The 20047-nt window shown below is 47.8% G+C and overlaps 5 protein-coding genes across 5 annotated transcripts; 2 read left to right on the plus strand and 3 right to left on the minus strand.

Annotated features, from left to right (window-relative positions):
• Positions 1–46: 46 nt before the first annotated feature.
• On the plus strand, positions 47–3512 carry CLUP02_16352 (uncharacterized protein; the record flags this gene model as incomplete). Its single annotated transcript, XM_049295274.1, has 13 exons — positions 47–269; positions 325–721; positions 809–880; positions 933–1133; positions 1186–1973; positions 2022–2115; positions 2172–2358; positions 2415–2557; positions 2624–2724; positions 2858–2936; positions 3028–3101; positions 3153–3292; positions 3372–3512. 13 exons carry the CDS (start codon positions 47–49, stop codon positions 3510–3512), a joined length of 2640 nt encoding a protein of 879 aa, XP_049152421.1.
• Positions 3513–3928: 416 nt separating this feature from the next.
• Positions 3929–4653, minus strand: CLUP02_16353 (uncharacterized protein; the record flags this gene model as incomplete). The annotated part of the gene is made up of 2 exons (XM_049295275.1): positions 3929–4322; positions 4421–4653. The coding sequence occupies 2 exons, from the start codon at positions 4651–4653 to the stop codon at positions 3929–3931; spliced, it is 627 nt and encodes a 208-aa protein (XP_049152422.1).
• Positions 4654–7638: 2985 nt separating this feature from the next.
• Positions 7639–8103, minus strand: CLUP02_16354 (uncharacterized protein; the record flags this gene model as incomplete). Its single annotated transcript, XM_049295276.1, has 1 exon — positions 7639–8103. One exon carries the CDS (start codon positions 8101–8103, stop codon positions 7639–7641), a length of 465 nt encoding a protein of 154 aa, XP_049152423.1.
• A 1479-nt stretch (positions 8104–9582) lies between these two features.
• CLUP02_16355 (uncharacterized protein) lies at positions 9583–10287 on the plus strand (the record flags this gene model as incomplete). Its single annotated transcript, XM_049295277.1, has 1 exon — positions 9583–10287. One exon carries the CDS (start codon positions 9583–9585, stop codon positions 10285–10287), a length of 705 nt encoding a protein of 234 aa, XP_049152424.1.
• A 1443-nt stretch (positions 10288–11730) lies between these two features.
• On the minus strand, positions 11731–12253 carry CLUP02_16356 (uncharacterized protein; the record flags this gene model as incomplete). Its single annotated transcript, XM_049295278.1, has 2 exons — positions 11731–12075; positions 12212–12253. The coding sequence occupies 2 exons, from the start codon at positions 12251–12253 to the stop codon at positions 11731–11733; spliced, it is 387 nt and encodes a 128-aa protein (XP_049152425.1).
• Between the last annotated feature and the right edge of the window lie 7794 nt (positions 12254–20047).

The raw sequence follows: 20047 nt of genomic DNA on the forward strand, positions 1-20047 counted from the left end.
GCACAAAGTACCGCCAGTCGGTGGCTTTTCTCTTTTCCAGAGGGGAATGACCCTCCCCAAGACGAGCATCACAGGCAGTACCACTTCTTCTCAGTTACCAGGTAGGTGTATTCGTGCGGATATACGGACAGCATTCTGCGGTTGCCCAAGCTCTCGACTGTCTTTGCCTCCAGTTGTATCTATCCATCTGTCCTGGCGAGAGACGGACAAGTCAGTTCTTCTCTGCTGGTTCTTTCGGCTTGTGACGACGCTGGGCCTCTTCGTGCCGGGTGATTCAGAATCAGGTCTAGAGCAGAAAGAAAGACTCAACTCAGTCAACCTAAGTCAGTCATGTCAGTGTGTTCCATCCCAAGCAATGTCAGGGTGTCAGGGGTTCTGAACGACTCTTTGCGGCGGTATCTCGGTACGTAGCCGAATGTACAGACGCAAGACTCCACGAGACCACAGAACCAGAACGGAGAGAGCGCGGAACAGTAATACCAGCACCCAGCAGCGCAGCCATCAAGCGCAAGACGGCAAGGCAGTCACGGGTGCGCAAGAGACCTTCTGGGACGGTCAACGACACAGGGATACGTACAAAGGGCACTCCAAGGGCCCAAGGGAAGGGGGTTGACGAGGTCCAGAAACTTGTCGTTCGGGGAAGTTCGGTACACTGCCTGGACGGGGCAAGTCGTGGTGGCTTCCCCCCCGGAGTTCGAGAGGGGGTCCAGGAACGTGAGCTGTCTTGACTCTTGACTTTTGCTCTGATGTTCCCCGAGAGACTCCTCCCAGAGAGACAGTAGCTCCCTTATTCTCATCTCGAACCAAGCCCAAAGGGGCATCATAGGGCAATTGCGCTGAACTCCATACGGCAACCCAACGCGCAATTTTGGGAGCGCGGGTGACCCAGGATACTACTCCTTTCGGTATAGCTCGCGTCTCCCGACACTTAGCCGTTTTGGGCAGTACTTCAGTCCGTTGAGGCGGCGAACGTCGACGGTCAGCTGTCCGCTCTTCCCCCTCTCCGTTCCATCCCTCCACGTCTTCCAACTTCAGGAACGAAAACTTTCAATTGAGACCTGGGGCCTGGCCCAGCTCAGTCCGTTGGGCTCCACGTTCAGCTCCACGGACGCCTCGCCCACGGGACCGTTTGGGTCATGTGACGGGAGTCTTCTGGCCGTCTTCGTCGCGGCATCACCAATCCAGGCCCATTAGATTGCCGCATTGCGTCCCGTCCGTCCGTCGGTTGTTTTGTCACCGTCAGCACCTCGGCCAATCCAGACCAAGCTACTCCGTATGGAACATGCCAATTCAGTCTCCATATCGCGTCTCCGTCACGGTTCTGGATCTTTGGGGGGCACAGAATCTTCGTACGTACGTTCAAGAGAAAAACGGAGACTCTCCCTGTGCGGAATACGGGGTTTCTGTCACCAATTCTCAGTGGCTAAGTCGTCTGGCCGAATATGCGCCGCGCCTCATCTCCACGTTTTCCATCCAAAAGTCTCCATCGGCCTCGTCTCGACCTCCAAAGACTCCTCCACAGGCAAAGGCTCCTCCGCAGAGTCCACACCTCTACCCCCGTCCGGTCCTCCGTCGCGCTTTTTCCGTCAACCGTCATTCGGTACCTGGCCGAAACACCCGTACACTGCCCAAAGAGGATAAGCCAGAGATCTGCTACCCAAAGAGGCCTGGCGTACCTCCTCGATCTACCGTCCTGCCGGCACTGTTCCCCTTCTGGCACCCTCACAGACCGCGACGGCCTAGAACGAATGCAGCCTCGACAGCTCGCTGCCATTTACAGCGATTTCCGTCTGGTCACTGGTCACGAGCCGCCGTGCCTCTTCCCGCCGAAACGGATCGCCGTCCAGCTCGAACCGTGAAGGCAACGTCCATCAACGCCCTGTCCCTGTCGGTCCCTGTCCAGCTGCTCACCTGCCCTGCGGCCTCGCTGCTCTTCTCCGAACCTAGGGAGCCACTGGAGGGGAAAAAGACTTGTCCTGCCAGAGGGAAAGGGTCCCTGACTGACTGACTGACTCCTTGAGCTGAGAACGGCACAACGGAGGTGACAACGCACAACGAGACCACCAGAAGAAACGCTCGACTCGACTGGTTCGCCTGGTTCTCTCTGCTGTGCCCGTGACTTCGGACCAACCCAAACCGATGCTTTCTCAATCTCTGCTTCGAGGCTTTAGGTTGCTCAACCCTTCCGTCGGGACGACCGCCAATCGCTTCCCCGGAAACCCCCCTTTGAGTATTGACGTTCACTCTACGAATACTGGGGTCAAACAGATGCCCTGGTTCCGAACGTTCCAATTTCCCCAGCATTCGGTCCCGTCCCTGATGTCTGGATCGCGAGTCGCAGGTGCCGCTGCAAATACAGTGCCCGTTAATTGGATTGCCGTGGCATTGTCACCACGGGGACAGACTTGTCGCAGCCCCTCTTCCGCTTCGAGCATTTCCAAACCTACGGATACCACAGCCGCGAGGTCCCTCGGGACGAAATCCGGCCTGCTACGCGGAAGGATAGGTTTAGGCGCAAGATTGAAGGGAGAACATCTTTCGGCAACTCGCAGTGCCCGTCCGTGTCCACGAGACTATCTCTCATGGCGGCTGCATAGCCCTCGATAGTGTCGACTGCTCATAGTGAGCTGGCACCAAAGCAGCTTGCTTGGGCCCGGACTCGCGACGGCGACAAGGTCAATTCGTCGTCGCCAAATTTGGTTGCGGACGAATCGGCGGCGGCCCGTCCTTGAGCGCTGACACGGCGATGTGACATGCTCTGACCCCCTCGCTGGCTTGCGACTTTGCTGCTTGACTGGTTGCGGCAGCGCGTCTGCGCTCGCCCCAAATCGACCCCGTGATGATGCCCATCACTTAGGTCATCAACAAATCCTGCCGCTTGTCGCCTGTCTGCCGCCTGCCCGCTGCCCGCCCACGAAGCTCAGCCCTCGTGAGGCGTCAGTAATGACAAGGGACGCAATAACAACAGTCATTCTCAATGTTGATCGCAAGGAGGCATCCTATCTACAGACATGCACATCAGCCAAGCAGCAACTTGGAACCTGGTATCGATGATGAACTCAACCGCCCTGCTTGCTCATCGCCTCATTACCTACCCCGCGGTTGGTTGCCAGAATGTCATGGGATCCAGTGTTCATCAACGGGTTGGACAGGGGGTCGGGGGCAGCAAGAGGCAGATGGGCGCTTTGTGGGCTCTCCCACGCCCCGGAATGAGTTGTTCTTCCTGCTCACGAGAGACACTCATGCCAACTCAGAGGTCAGAAAGAACAAGGCCAAGACGTATGCAGTCGGTGTCAGAAGGCATGGTTGAGACTGATCGATCCTGAGGGACCGACAGAAGCAGCATGCCAGACCTTCGTTAAACCTTCGAGGCTTTCTGGTTCCTGAACCAGGCGAGACATTCGTTCCCAAACTCTCAAGCCCCGGCATGGGTCAACTGGTCACCAGGCCCCAAAAAGTGCCTCGTCACAGCACCTGGGGGAACTTTGGAGAGGCTGCAATTGGACCCTTGAAACGTCACCTTTTCCCCAATGCAGTTGCTGGAGCAGTTCCTAGAGACTGGTGTTCATTTCACCGCGTTGGTGGTCACTCGTCACTCACCTTGCAGTTCGTTTTTTCTGCCACTGGACATCACCAAAGCCCTACAATTCAGAGTTTCAGGCTTTCAGGCTTTGCTCATGGTCCATGTGGTTTACTCATCGCGCAATGACCGCCGCTTGTTTGACAACTCACATTTTCAACTCTGCGCAAAAAGCAACGTTTGTCGTTCGATTGGGACCTTGCTTGACGACAGTTTGGTCAAGTGACGGGTTGCCTCTGGAAGCCCAAAGTCAAGCCAACGCCGGCACCCCACGTCTCGTTAGGTACCATGAAGCAAACACCGCAGCTTGGGGGGCTGAAGCCACTGCCACTCTTTTCCTCTTTTCCCTCACCCTGAAGCCGCGCCACGCCTGGCATCACGGCGACTGTCAGCGCGGGATGCTAGTTCTGTGGGAGCACCCGTCCGTCCGTCACGGTTGGCGGAGCGGCCAGTACCCCTACTCTCCGTGGTCATCTGTTCACCCTTGACCCAGGGTGACTGGAGGATTCTGGCTTGCCTATCTCGCTGTATCCTTGAAAGTTGAAGCCCGATGTGCACGGCATTTTGATACGGGCTTTCGGCGCCATCGTCGATGGGGAGCTCCGCCCTTGTCAAGCCCGAATTGACAATGGCAGAGCACAATATTATCTGCCAGGGGGCACTTGTCGTGAGCGCCGTCACCTTGGTGTTCGCTTCGCAGAAAACGGTCTCCGGGGGACCACGATATCGCTTCCGCGACCATCTAGCAGTCCCGAGGCCGTGGTAATCATACGTCGTGCGGAGCTAATGGGAAATGGACAGGCCCTACGATCCTGCTCCAACTCACCCCCGACAACGGACCGAGAGACAAAACGGAACCCGCGAGTAACATGATTGTGAGAAGACACGAACATGGTGACGATCATACGAGGCAGGAGGGAAAAAGGTATTGTCCTAGCCTCGCGAAGATATCGCTTGCGCATATGAGAACACGCGACGCCGAAACCAACGGCGCAGTTGGAGCTAGGGGAGAGGCTTTCCGAGGAATCAATCACTCTTGATTCCTTCCCAAACTCCCGGATGCCGGTGTGCATGGGTTCTAAGATGAAGGGCACGGCGCAAGCCATACTCGAACTGCGTACCCGGTGAGCATTCCATCGAAAGACCGATGGCGCGACAAACAATTGTTCGGTGCAAGTTGCGCCCTCGAGCCGGGGTGGCATATTCGTACGCATAGTGTACGAAGTAGACATGGCCAGAAAAGATGAGACGGCTTGGATCCAACAACCCGGATTATTGGAATCGTGGGATTATCAGGAGTGTCGTTAACTGACAGGACGGTTGGTTCTCCTCCCTTTTCCTTCCTCGGCTACGACTATACCCATGGTATTGCGAGTTGTTGCGACAAGCAGGTCAACGGGGGATGGGTGAAAACCGATATCCCATGGGCCATGAACCCATGCCATCATTCACGAAAGGACGGAGCATTCACCTGAAGTTGACCTCGGCCGGGGGTGGGAAGGGGGGGAAGCGGCCCGGTTCTGGAAGGCCAACTGATGCATCCCAATCAAATTGACTTTGCTACACCTGGTCACCGGTAGAGGGATTGGGAAGGCGATAAATCATACAAAAATCCCAAGAACCGGGGACGGCGTAGACGCTCCACCACTCATGGTCCACTGCTATTGTGGTTGGTTGGGCGCAACGGGAAAAATCGTGCACCTCGGCCTGGCTTGCGGTACTTCTTCGCTTCGCCGCACACAACTGCAAGCACACCAGGCCACCCAGGTTCCGCCAAGGTGAGGAGAATGCCTGTGAAGGTGAAAAGGTGTGGGAGTTGGAGATTGGAGAGGGGAAGGGGAAGGGTGTGGTTCTTTGAGCAAACGGGTCCTGACAAGGCATCTCCAACGACGACAATTACGACATGGCCCTCCGACTCCCTCTTGCTTCTCTTCTTCTCTCAAAAGGTTCCCAGGGGACTGGACGACGACACCCATGATGAGACGAAATGGGCCGGGTCCCCGGTTCACACTTGACTTTTGACCTCACATATCTGATTTTGTTTTTGCTACTACGGATACTCTCTAGGTCGCTGTTTGCACGCCTTGTCGGCTACCGCGAAAATGATACGTCGCATCGGCCGAGAGATTGGGAACCTTGGCCTCGGGAACATCTAGAGCATAGAGTTTGTGCCTAGCTATCCCTACGGCGCCTTCAGCTCTGGGGAGAGGTGGTGGTGGTCAGTCACAAGGTGACTGATAACATCATCGCCAGCATCTGAGCACACAGATACCAGTACGTAAGGGCGAGAGGGAAACCGGACAAAAATTGGCAGAGAAAAGGGAGAGAAATGGTGTGTGTGCCTCTGCCATCCCGGACAACATGCAGGGATGGGTTTGTCCATCGGGCTTCCACAACGGGAAAGCAATGTGGGGGCGCGCCCTTCTCAGTCGGCGGCGGACGGGGCCGCTTCCGGCGCGCTGGGCCCCGAACTTCTTCTGTGAAGGTTTGTGTATGTGTGTGTGTGTGTCTCTGTGAAGCAACTCAAGCTCAGGAAAGGAATTGCGGAATTTCCTAGGCCGCCCGCGGCCGGGTCAGCTGGTGATGTCCGAAAAAGCAAATACGTGGAAATCGCGACTCCTGTCATTGGCGCGAGGGAAGGCAAATAGTAGTTTAGCCAAGACGAAAGCTGACTCGAATCGCGGTAGGTACGGAGTAGGCCTGGTTGTAATTACCGGGCTTTTCGATGCGTCGGGATGTAGAGTAGTTCCCGGATTTTGGAAGAGGCTTGGTGCAAGGTAGCGCGAGTCGACCATCGCGATTTGGAGGGCGTTTGAAGCATCACGATCTTTATCGGTTCGCTCGAATCGACGGCACGCTTGCGTATTTGTTTTGCTTTGAATATCGTTTATCCGTACACCGAAACGCAGTGTCCGCTTCTGCTGAGACTTGCCGTCTCATTCCTGTTTGTCGCGTTCAGTCGTTCACTTGGCTTGATGGACACTTTGCAGTACAACTACGTATTCCCATAGGCTACCTATACTACGTGGCCGAAGGCGGCGGTCAGATGCGCAGAGACGGAATGCACGATGGGGAAAAGCCCAGCGGCGGCTCGCGGGCCGGCGACTCTTCCGTCCGAAAGGGGATGGGGGACGGTGCAGCCCCCCCACGCGCGGTTGGACCGAGTTCCCGCCTCCCTACCACTGCTCCAAGTTCAGAGAAGAGTAGGTAATTAACCCGTAAGAGTACAAAACTACCTCTAAGTACCTTATTATTAAAGAAAGTTAATTCTTTCTAAGTTATAAATATAAGAATATAGTTTTAATAAAATAGTATAATACTTACTTAATACTTAAATTAAAATACTTTTTTAAACTCGTTATAAAAAAAAATTATATTATTAACTACTTATTATTAAGGTTTATAATTAGTATTATAGTTTTAATTATAATAATTTTATTTATAATAAATAAAAAGTTTAATTATAAATCTTTTAAAAGCCTCTTTTTAAGGGCTATAAAAGCCTTTAAATTAAGTTAAAATACTTATTAAAATATTATTAACTAAACTAATTTTATAATAATAACCTTAATAAAAAAATTAAAAAATAAATTAAAAAATAATATTAAAATCCTTATTAATATTAAGTATAATTTATAAAAAGTAATAATATAGTTATAAAATATTAATAATATATTTTATATTAAAAAACTATTATTAATATTAATAAAATAAATAGGGCTATATTAATATAATACTTTAGCTTTTTTTTATAACTTAAGGATTATAACTTTAAATAATATTAAAAGTTTATTAAAAAGCTCTTTTAAGTATTTTAATATATTTATTATTATTTTTATAATAATAAGACTCCCGGTACTTATATATAAATATAAGTTACTTATTTTTAAATAGTAATATTAATTTATTAATAAGCTATTAAAACTACGATTTTAGTAATCTCTTAACGAGGGAGAGAGTAAAATAAAAGAAAAAATAAGTAATTTATAAAAAGGGTTAAGGTTAAATAGTGCGGAATTCGAGGGCAGGGTAGCGTCTATATATACTGCGGCAATCCTTTAGTAATACAAAACGATGGAGTTAAATAGTGTATAAAACTGCCTCCGGCGCCGGGACAGCGTGCAACCCCCCACGCGCAACAGGTCGGTAGGGAGCACGGAGTACCTTGAAGCCATATGGCACTGGCGGGATGGCATTGGTACCGTCGTGGTAGGCTGTAGCATACCCATACGCAGGCTGCACACCAACTTCTTTTGGGACCCTGGCGTGTTGTTGGGTGGGTTGGTTTGGATGTAACCACGCGGGGCTGGCTCATAGTCCTTGTTGTATGTGGGAGATTTGCAAACAGGCGCGGACACGCAAAAGGCACCGGCCGGAGAGGGAATCTGGGCGGTGTACGGGGGTACGGGTGCGGTGTAGGAGGATGCTACGTGACGACGAGGGAGGAGGTGTGGCTTCTTATCGTGGGCTATGGGGATTGGGGGGGGCTTCTTTGCTTTCTTCGAGAAGGATTCCGGCTTCATGAGGACTGGATGGGGTGGTGTAAGCCGGAGATGCGAAAGTCTGAAGTATCATGAAATGATGGGGCAATTTTCAAGCTCCGAGTAGTTTTGCGCGTGGGGGGTGGTTCAGGTACTCGAATCCTCTGATAATTGCCGTTTATAAAAATAAAAAAAAATTCAACATGTGTCGAAATGCCTGAGCCCTCAAGACGCGGGATAGCAAGTTCAACATTATCCCGCGTTTCATGCAGCAGTCCCAGCTACGGGGTTGTGCGGGTTTCGCTAGACTCCTCTCGACACCGAGGAATTGTTTACGACCTGGCACATCAATCGCTGCGAAACGGGGGGGAGTTGATATCGCCATGGCCGTGGGTTATGTCGATCAACCTTCACCTCTGCCCTCAGTAAGAGGAAGGCGGGCGGTTGACCGAGTACCGAACTTTGCTATGCCTGAGCGCCGTGTTGTTTCGCGTATCAGAGGGACTGAGGAGTGGGATGGAACCAGTCGGTCCAGTGAGAACGGGAAGGGAAAACACGTGGGGAACGTGATTTGCTGCGTTATTGCAAGCTGGTATTGTTTGCAAAATGGTAGCAGACGTTGCTTTTTCTCTCGTCGCTTGGTGTTTTTTTTCCCCTCTCTCTTTTGCGCTATTGTGCTAGTCAAGTCTAGTTGAAAATACATGTACCGATCCACGCCTGACGGACGGATAACGACGACCCGTCGGCTTGGTTGTTCTCATCGCATTGGAATCGGCGTTTGGCGCGGGAGAGAAAAATGACAGGACTTGTTTCTATCACAACTCACAAGGCAATGTCTTTTTTCTTTCTTTCTTGCTAACATTTTAGGTTATCAAGGGGGGGGGGGGCATCAAATCATGATAAATCTGGAAACCAGTTTCAGAGAATGCATGCAAAGCTGAAGAGCCACTATGGATACCTTACTGCGTACAGATGCATTCACGTCGTTCAACGGGGTGGCCCCGTTTCCCGACGATCCGGGGTTGCTTTGGCACTTTACCCGACGATCTTTCAGCAGGAGGCCGACGTACGGATAGATTGAAGGCCTCCGTTCGGCGTTTGGCGCGCAGGGAGAACAGGAAAGGGAATGGCGGCGCCTGGAAGCGGCGGCGGCAGCGGCATGCGGCAACGGTAACGGTAACGACAACGGCGTATGACCTTGCATTTTGATAAAAGTGACGATCTTTACTGATACTGTTTTGTCGTCAATAATGACAGCTACCCGACGGGAGAAGCTTGATGACTAGTACACTCCAAGTGCGCAGATTGATAGAGCAGTACGGGATAGAGTTGGCGATTGCGTAGGCGCGTTCACGGTTCCGCCCTCCTCACCCCCCCCCCGCGCTGTCAGATTTTGTTTCGGGAATGCTCAGCTGACCTGCCCATCTCGTCATTTGTGACGGCGAGTCGCGCGGGACAGGCCTGAGCTTTTGTCTCCACCCGCGGAGAGACTGGCGAGCTTCCCCGGATGACAAGGGGGTAATGGGCATTGGCTTTTCTATTTTATTTTTGTCCCTTTTTGGGATTTGTCTTCGCGGTTTGTCTGGGATGTCATTGGAGGATGTGGTTTTTATGAGAGAGAGAAGAGTTTGGATGGTGGGGCTGGGACCATTCTTGGGCGATAGGATTACAATGGTTTTGGAGGGGAATAGCTCCAAACGGGCGAACGGCTTTTCTTTGGAGCAGCGCATGCAAAGCAGGGTAAAAGTCGATGAGATGCAGCTGGGTCCGCGTCCGCGGTACGGACGTTATGCGCGTGACGGCATACCGGGGACGATTACAACTTGTCGTGTAGGAGTGCGTCGTTTCTTATTTCAAGTCAACCGTTCTTCTGGGGTTGCGACGTTGGCGGTTGAGATCAAAAGGGGGGGGAAGAGGTTTCTGTGTGAGTGGTATGTGATGCATTGGTCTTGGATTCAAGAATGGCATCGTGGGGTTATCTCCAGGCCTGCGTGTTTGTGGATAGTCCCCAGTAGCCGTCCGACACTCTTGATCAACAGACAAGCTGCGGCAGGTGTGTTTGGGGAATGCTGTATTGGCGCGGGTGACGTTGCTCTTCACCAGATGTCCGGCCAGAAAGTACGCTCAAACCCCAGCTCCAGACTTCTAGCCATGTTTGTTTGCTTTTTATCAGACAGCTGCCGCGCTGGAGGAAAGCCAAGACATGGGGGGAACCGGGGAGTCTGATCCGCGGTAGTAGCCTTCATTGACCTGGTTGGATATCGTTGGGGTTGATTGTCATTCAGACGATCGACAAACAATAGTCGGTTGTATCTGGGAATACCATTGATCGAGACATGTTATGGGCGAATCGGTGATGATTCTTCAATGGCAATAGAGCACGGCTTGGTGCAGTGGTAGCAGCATGGCTTATCTTGGATACGGAAGGCTCGGCGGGTAAGATCTACGGACGTAATGTGCGATGCCCTGAATAGGGTAACCTGAACAGCTGAAATCGGCATCAAGCTCTTCTCACCCCTGGAATCAAATGGGACGGGAAAACGGTGAAGGCTGAAGCACGACGACATTCCTTCCCGCAAGTCTGGGGTGGGGGAGAGCGGTGAGGGCGCACGCATGTCTATTTCTATAGTACGATCTATTGAGATCCAATGCAATATGTTTGACGCGATCCGATACGATACGATATTTCATGCAGGGCTTGCTCACCTGCACGGTACATGTAGGGTAGGGGAAACGAGTTACAGATGTTATCCGTACCTTATACCGTAGTGGCGGAAGATCGAAGCCGGCAATGGCCGCGCAGGTTCGTTTTCCTGCAGCAGCGGGAACCGGGGAGGAGGTAAGGAGGACGGACGGAGAGGGTGGGCGCGTCAACGTCCGGCGGCAGGCAAGCGGGCGGATATTTGAGAATATGACGCGCGGGTCGCAGTGACGGCCGCGCCGGCGTCCGCCATGGCGGGGAGCGGTGTAAGTCACAGATTTGCTCTGTTTTCTGTTTGATTTTGTCGTTCGGAATTTCTATATCCTGGGCCGGACTATTGGCTTTTACAATTGTTAGTCCGTTTTACTTCGGACAACCGTTTGAATAAGAACAATGATAATAAAAAAGAAAGAAAAGAAAATCGAAATGTACAGATGCCTATCGCCGGTAAAGGTTGCGTGAGCTTCAACCTCAACGGCATGTTTCGCGGCTTTGCGGCTTGAGACCTCCCCGCAACGTTGTGAAGCCCGAGATGTCACTGATGCAACAAAGTGAGATATATGTCACCAGACCCAAGCCCAATGTCTCTAATGTGCGGGCGACGGCACGGAGGGGAAGATGGGGAGGAGGAGGAGACGAGAAGCCCGATGCTGGACCGGCTGGCGGCGGGCCTCAACCCTCCGCACTCTCTGCTTGATTCATATTCAGCCGACGAAAGGGCAAAAGAAACAAGCCATCTACGGGAGGGCTGAGATGTGCAACGCCCGCCACGGCTTCACTCGGCCTCTCAAAGTAGGGCAGGCAGGTAGGAAGGCAGGCAGGCAGGCAGGTGTAGCAGGCAAGGCGGGAAATCCGAGTCCTGTCTTGTGTGACTCGGTCTTCCCCTCTCGCGGCAGAGTCGTGGCGTCAGGAATAGGAATGAGCGGTTGGATGGCGAACGTGCCTGATGATCAGCATGTCCAGAAGATTCAGGACCAGAGACTTTGAGCCTCGTTCAGCCGAACCTTTTCTTGCTTTTTTGAATGTCTTGCACTTTGTAGCTGAGTCTGCGGGTTCGAGAGTCTGAACGTGGCACTGGACTTCTTTTTCCTCACGACACTCGGCGCGACGGGTAAGGATCTGCGGCCCGGAGTCTTGTTTCGGCCTATCACGTTTCTGAAGAGGCATGTAGACGCAAGGCGAGCCGTCGAGCTATAGAGAGGAAGTCTACCAGTGTAGTTGACACCTGTCAATGAGGATGAATCGTTGAAGCTAGGGAAATATGGCAGTGATGGTGATTGTCGGCGGGCTTGGCCACCCCGCAAGCCACCAAACTTTATAGTGTCATGAACCCTTGCTGATTAGCGCCACCCGACCAATCGCTCACGTTGGAATCAATATCTGGCAAGGGGCTGCAGGGAAATTCATCTTTCCCGCTGTTAGATCCAGATCTGACTCTCGAGGACTTACATCTCGTGACTCGAGACCGAATATCATGGCTTTGGGAGGCATGAAAGGGCTTGTTTGGGAAGTTGTAGAGAAGCAGCTGAAGTGTCATCGATGGACGGTGATTTGATGCAGCTGGAGTTAGTCCCTTGTTCTGTCAGTTGTCACCTATCGAGGGGGAGATTAGTGAACCAGAGAGGCGGCACTGCTCAAACTTTCAGCGTTTGCACCTAGGGATTAGTCGTCGTCGATAGACGTCTCGGTAATTCGCAACTGTTGTTGTGTTGTACGGGCTGCTGAGTCGTCTGGAAAGAATCGGTCGGTACCTGGGGTTCACCACGATGTGTTGGCAATCGCAAACACGACTGGGGTGGGCTGAAGTTTTAGGCACACCAACGATGGTTTGTGGCACTAGTAAGTACGGGGAGATCAGTGTCGCTTCCCGTCCGGATACATCTAATTACTGCCATGACTTGCGACCAATGAAATCGTGTCTATTGAGGCATCTCGATGGCTGCCACACTCGTTGCTTCATCAATGGGCATATGGTAAGAGTCTTTCATACCGAGGGATGTATTCGTATCCTAGGTGGCTAATTGATATGAAGACTCCTCAAGACTCGTGACGAAGCTCGGTTGCACTTTGCCTGCCGCAGTTACGTACTACGGTATCAACCAAGTAGACGCTTGTGCCATGGAACTGGAGACTTTGAGAGACTGCTAGATTGGCGAGGGACCAGCTCTCGGGAACGGATCTCGGAGTGGCCACGGCGTTCATCGATGATGCAAATAGTTGGGGTAATAAGAGAACACCGAGTGGTTCCCGAGCTGATGATCTGCAGTAGGCTGGTGGTAGCTTGAACATGTATGTTTGCCCGCATTCCTGTAAGGTACAGCAATTCATTGCATCAACAATGGCAAAGTGTCAAATGTCAATAGACCCAGATCGAGAAGCCTCATGAATGCCACATATGTCATTGTCGGGATACTATAACGTCAATCGAATATCACGGGTTCACCGACAGGAATTTCGTTGACTAAAATGAGAAACGGAGACTCAAATATTATATTATTTAACTCTGCGTCACAAGACAAATCCTTACTTTAAGTCTATTAAATCTCTTATTTAAAAAATAATCATCTGTCAAATACTCCAAGCTGGGAATGTTGACCACATAATAAGCATGAACACGAATCTCACCTAGTGACCCCAGCTGAGCCCCTTCCTGAGGGGCGTGTAAAGTGAGATGAGACGAACATGGGCAAAAGAGGGCTGCAAAAGCACGGTACTGGCTGGACGGAGTAGTATGGCCAAACATTTCTTCTTCTTCCTTTTTACCCAGTAGGTCTCCCAGCCCAAGCATCCGCGCATTCCTCACCCACTCATCCGGACCTCCTTCACCTCGGCCGGAACGCTTCCCCGGACGGGAAGGCCTGCCAGGGCGTGGCAGGCCTGGCGAAGCGGCACGCACATCACGCACACCACCACACACATTGAATCTGTCTTTTTGAGACAAGCCTGGGGTCACATTCGGCCGGAAGAGACATGAGCAAATCTCCTCTCCACCAACCTATTTCTTCCCCCCTCATTCGCAGGGGTTTCTCTGTCAGGTTTGCTCTGGAGGGTAGTGTCAGGAACGCCTCTTGCGTCGTCGGGAAGGGATGTTTCGTATTTTTGGCAGTTTGGGGATGGGTGGTGGAGATGTAGGCAGGTATTTTGGCCGTCCTAGATTCGGCCGGCTGCCTATGCGCCGGCAGCATCTCTGCACATCTCTTCGTCAACCCCTACGAATGGATACCCACGATTTACAGCCTCTGTTACCGATGTTCCCGCGATGCGCGAGGGTACCGATGGACGCCGTGGATCTGGTCAGCTGTCATTTATCACATTTTGGACAGAGTTTTTCTACGACCATCATATTCCCACGCAAACCCATAATAAAATCAATACCCAAAATCGAAAACAGCACCTGGACCGCGGGACTCGGAGGATCCGTGCCTGCCTGAGATGGAGGGGTAAGTAAGACCCATTCACGAACGTCGCCTGCCGGTTGGGAACAAAAGAGTCAGGCAAAACTACGCTTGGAGATTCATTCGCAAGCTGAGCCGGTAAGGGGACATTGAGAATGCATAAATCAGCTAGCGACCTTTAATACTCCACTATCGAGAGATCTCACAAGGGCGGCGCCGGATGCCTTTTTTTTGTTTGGGGTTCCTCATCGAACTGGGGTAACCTGATGGCATTTACATGTGGTTCAGTTCTCCTCTAGCCAGTAGAATCCCGTCGCTGGATCCGACGGTCGTTGATCCGTAGGCCGGTATGACGGAGGGGGTAAAAGACAGACACGGGCGCTGTCTCTGCCTTCGAGACAACGAGGACCTGGAAGTCCGATGGGAGAGCCGCGGGGGAGAGACCGAGAGACTAGACTCACAATGACCCCTGTCACCTTCACTCGAGCGCTGGCCACACACCAGCAGCCTTCAGGCATACTCAGATATCTATGTCCGTTTATCCTGCTGGTTGTAGGTACCGTCTTGAGATATCTCACATGTGCAGATTGCTGCCCAGGTCTTCCTGCCATCGGATCGCGCGCATAGTCGCACGCGGCTTTTGCCTGTCAGCAATGGTGCAGAGCGACCCGTCATCTTGAGAAAACCTTCCACGTCGGCTTCTGTCATGCGTCTTCGCGGCAGCACACGTCAAGCGAAAGGTCTAGACGGGCAAATAGACCCGTGGTCGGCGCAGGCAGCCTTGTCCATACCGAAAGTCTCCAAACAAAAGGGTCTGTAGCGCACCAACCACGACGGACTTTCACGGAGGGGGGTCCGAGCACGCAAGAGAACGGCGCGTCGTTCGGTCGCGGAGCATCGCCCGGGATCGTAACGGGGTCCCTGTTCACGACAGGCGGCCGAGTCGGTGGTGAGACCGAATTAGGCAAGTGTGTTCGCGTGGAAGAGTCGAAGGGGAGAAAGCAAAAGGCGTGATGTTGCTGCCCTGCGCGTGCTTGCTACAGGCGCGATGGTCAATTCCAGCCCGAGAACTGAGGAGGCCGGCCATTCTGGCCTCGTCTGTCCGGAGTCCAGGAACTGTTTTGCGATACGGGTGAGGCCAGCATTCCTGTACATCACTCCTATGCCGTTTTGCTCCCTTTCTTCTCCGCAGTGACGGACCTCCATTCATCGAGTTGATAAGCCGTCTTGTGTCCTCGGCGTTTGCTTAAAACCCCTTTGGCTACTTCTCGAGTCTAGACTCACCGAAAGCCTAGTCTCGTATTACGCCCTTATCCACTTCCCCCCTTGTGTATTTGAGTAGCACGGGAATGTTTCTATCAACATCTGCGGATAGAACGGAATATCAGACCGTGGGTCGAGGCATTGCGAGCGTACGGAGCATTCTCCAATTCTTTCCCTTCCCACGTCCATGAACGCGCAATTACCGGTAGCAGCTACTGCATGTCTGCCTCTTCACGTGATACCGGGAGATACTGGTCATTGCAAGTTGCGAGCGAGGCCACCGAGGAGTCCACAAAATGACCGTTGTGTCCCCGGACGGAGGATCAGATTCTTGCACGATGGTGGCAAAACCCGCTTACGCCCAGCCCCCTCTCGTGCCTCTAAACCCCGCGACTAACATCGTCTCGAGCGAGGCAACAAGGCTATCAAACTTCGGATCTTCGTCTTTACTGGGACTGGTGGATAGATTCGATGGAAGGAGGGCCTTTCGCCGGCCCACGGGGACTGAGAAACGCTAAGGCAGATCACCTCGTTCGCTCCAGATGAGAGAATTCAACACATCCGGCAATCATCTTCACGTGTCTTGATGGGCAACAAATGATGTGCGCGCGGTCTTTCAGATCGCATGTCCAATTTCTGGGGACAATCTTGCGCAAGGCGCATGATCAGCGGTGGTCCCTGAATGGGACCGCGATGAGCGTGGAGAGATCGTCTGGGGAGGATCATTCGGGGTCCTCCTCGGAAGAAGGTCAGATCTTGGAGGTGAAGCGAGACATTGAGCATTCACATCCAACCTCGAGAAAGCGATGGCGCCGGCGAGTCGTCTGGATGTTTGACCCAAAGACATGGCTATGAACAACCCCCAAACCTCCTCAGGCAGTCACCCTCCGGAGCTTTCACCTGCGCCGGTGGTCCATCTGGCGGCGGCCCCGGAGGGGTCAGCAGCGTGACATTTTCTGCAGCCCTGTTGCACAAATCATGCGGCAGAAAGAGAATCCTCCACCAGTCGGCACCCGTGGCTAAATTGCTCGGGTAAATTTATTTGGCCACATGGCTGCCCGTTTCTCTCCAAGAACGGTCCAGCCGCCTATTGAACTGTCACTACGCTATCTTCTGCGCTACCCAACCTTCAGAAGAGACGTTCGATGCAAGAAGGGTCCTGACTTGGTCCCGGGATGGTGGCTCAAGCGGTACACTACACTACAACCACTCAGAGTCGGCTGATGGTTGTTGATTTGTTGCCCTGACCGACACTTCTGCTTGACAGGACTGGACCCTTTTTTTCATGATATCCCGCACCGGGTTGCCGGACTGGTGTGGACGACGAACTGTCCCTGAGAACTAGACTGCTAGGTTGTCTCTTGAAGTTTTCATCGTCCATCCAACCTGGTTTGCTAGGCTAGTCTTTGGAAGAATCCACAGGCTTGCCTGGCTGGTCTTTCTGTGAGACCATGTCCAACACGAAATGCAAAGCCCCACCAGTGATCCGATCACATCGCATCCTCCCATGCCCCGGTTCATCATGAGCGAAATCTCACGAAGGTTTGCGACGGTTGTTCAGCTGCGGAGACGGCAAGTGAGGGGAAGGCATCAGCAGCACAAGCCAAGTTGGCCGTTCTACGCATATTCAAAAAACCTGAGGGCTCCTCATTGACATTCGAGTAAACTCCAGCTATGTACCGCAAAAGCGGAGATTACCGCGGAGAATCTCCTACAGACCACAGCTCTTTGTCCCCCTCGTGGCAGCCCAACGAGCGACGGAGCTCCACGATGTCTTGACGCCTGAGATGGGGGGAATAAAGCGGTTTTTTTGCTGTCGCCTGCCCCGAGCAAACCCGACCGAGGTAGGACCTGGTCATCACGAGAGGAACCTACGGCAGACTACAAGAGGCACTCCGCCAAAACACTTTTTTTATATATTAAAGCAGAAATCGTATTTTACGGTTACCCTACTACCTAGGATAGGGTCTAGATTAGTATAATAATTTATAAATAGGGGTTATAGAGATTTACGGCTTAAGAGATATTTTAATTTCGTAATATATTAAATTATATAGTAATATATAAAATTACGTAATATTATACCCCGATATAAAAGTTTTTCTTTTCTTTATAACTTTATTATAAAAATAACTATTACTTTTTACCCTCTTATAAATAAAAATCACTCTTTACTTAAGTTATTAAATTAATAGCTCGCTTATAAATATTATAATATAAATTTATAATAACTTCTAATCTCTATATAAAACGTTATTAAACTAATCGACTTTATAATACCTCTTTATAAAACTATTTTAAAACGACTAATTAATAATAATACTTATATAAGCTCTGCTCTTTTTATATAATAAGAACGTATAAATATATAAGCTTTAATATTAATAAAATCTCTTTTTATAAGCTTAAAAAAGCGAGAACGAAGTATTTAATAAATAAAAAAGGAGCTAAAGTAATTATTAATAATTAATATTTTTATTATATTATATAATGTATCCTTTTTTAAGAACGAACTTAATAGTTTTTAAGTAACGACTTATATTAATATCTAAGTTATTAAAAAGTTTATTAAAAAAGTTTAGTTTAATCGTTTCTTAACGTTTATTTTATATTAAAATATAATACGATTTATTATTTTATATTTTATAATAAATTAGTAAATTCTTTTGATAGAGTAGATAATATTTCTAATTAATATAAAGAATTTTTATAATATTTTAAAGTATTATAAAGTAGTATATAAAGCTATAAGTTTAAAAAGATTCCTTTTTAAAACTACGATCTTATATATAAAAAATAATTACTAATTTTTTATTATTTTTTAAACTAAAATTAAGTTATTAGTTATTAAACTTTAATTAATAAAAAAAGGAAAAGGTTATATAAAGCTAATTATAACTAAAACTTTAAGTAAAACGACGTATAGAAATATTCTAAAAACACGGCTTTTAATAAATATTAACATTAAATTAATAATAAAATTAAAAAGGAATTATTAGTTAAGTAAGAAAAAGAGATCGTTAAAAAGGAAGTAAAGGCTAAGAAAAAAGTTAAAAAAGATAAAAATAATAAAAAAAACGAGATTATAATAATTTAATAAGAAAATAAAGTTTATAATAGTAAATAACTTAGTATATTATAAGGATAGAAACGAGCATTCTCGTTAGTAAATAGTTTAGAGTAAATTATAATTATATTTATAATTCCTTTTTATCCTTAGTATTACTTATAATTACGAAGCTATTTAATACTCTAAGATTAATTTCAAAGTTTTGTAATTTTTACTTAACTTATATAATACCGCCCTATAGTTTACTAAGTAAAATAATTTCTAATTAGAGCTTATTATATATATACTATTTTAAACGAATACGAAAATATTAATATGCTTTAAAATAAAAATAATTAGCCTTACTAAACTTCGTACTTTTAGCTAATATAGTTAGGGAGCTTTTAATAATTAAAATATAAATTTATTAAGTAGCTTAAAAAAGATATACGTTTAGATTATTATTATTTTAAATAGCGTTTAATAATTATTAAACTTAGTCTTAGTTAATTAGCTATATAAAGTCTTATATGGTTCGTAACGTAAGTTAATAATATAGTTATTATAGCTAATTAGAAATAACATAAGGGCGACTTTTTTAATAACGAATTTAATAAGAGTTCTAAATTTATACGAAGTTAATAAAATTAGAACGAATTAGTAATATATATATAAATAGAAGTATAATCTAGTTAGAGAGTATATTTATATAAAATAGCCCTTAGAACTTAAGTAGTTAAAAGTATTTTTATAAACGTAAATATACTTATATATATTAAGATATATATTATTTACTTATTAATATACTAATTTATTTTAATAAAGACGATTTTATTAACTCTTAATCTTAACGTTATAAATACTTTTACTAAAGATTTAGTAATTACGAAATATAATTAAACTTTTTATTATTAAACGGTATTATAAAAAGTAGTAATAAATACTAAACGTAAGAACGGTTTCTTTCCCTCGGTCTAAACGAACTCGTAATAATATAAATCCCCGTTATTAAATAATAATAAGATATTATATAAGTATATTCCGGGACGTATAAATAGAAACCCTTATATAAAACTATATAATAAACTATAAATAAGTATTAATATTAATATAGATTTTAAATCTAAATAATGAAAGCTTATCGTACGTATTTAAAAATTAAATATAATTTAGTCTAGGAGTTATAAACCCTTTATAATAGTACCTTATTTTATTTAACCGATTTTAAACTTATTATAAAAAGGTTTTATAATATATAAAGTAAAGTTTATTTTAGTTAATAATATAAGCTTATTAGCGAACTTATATATAAAAATACTCTTTATTATACTTTTTAATACGGTAAGTAACTTTTAATATATTAAAAAAGAACTTTTTTAATCGTTATTATATAATTACGAGCTATTTTAGTATTTATTGTTATTAAAGCTAATTTTATTAACGAAGTATTAATAATCCTATAGCCGTAATTATAAATCCTTTAGATTAAAGTTAAAAAAGGATATCTTTATTATTTAAGTATTATTAAAAAAATAATTTTTAAATACGAATTAATAAATCCTTAGAAAAGTATAAGAG

The sequence above is a fragment of the Colletotrichum lupini genome, chromosome 9 (genome assembly GCF_023278565.1).
Source record: "Colletotrichum lupini chromosome 9, complete sequence".
Taxonomy (NCBI): Eukaryota; Fungi; Ascomycota; class Sordariomycetes; order Glomerellales; family Glomerellaceae; genus Colletotrichum; species Colletotrichum lupini.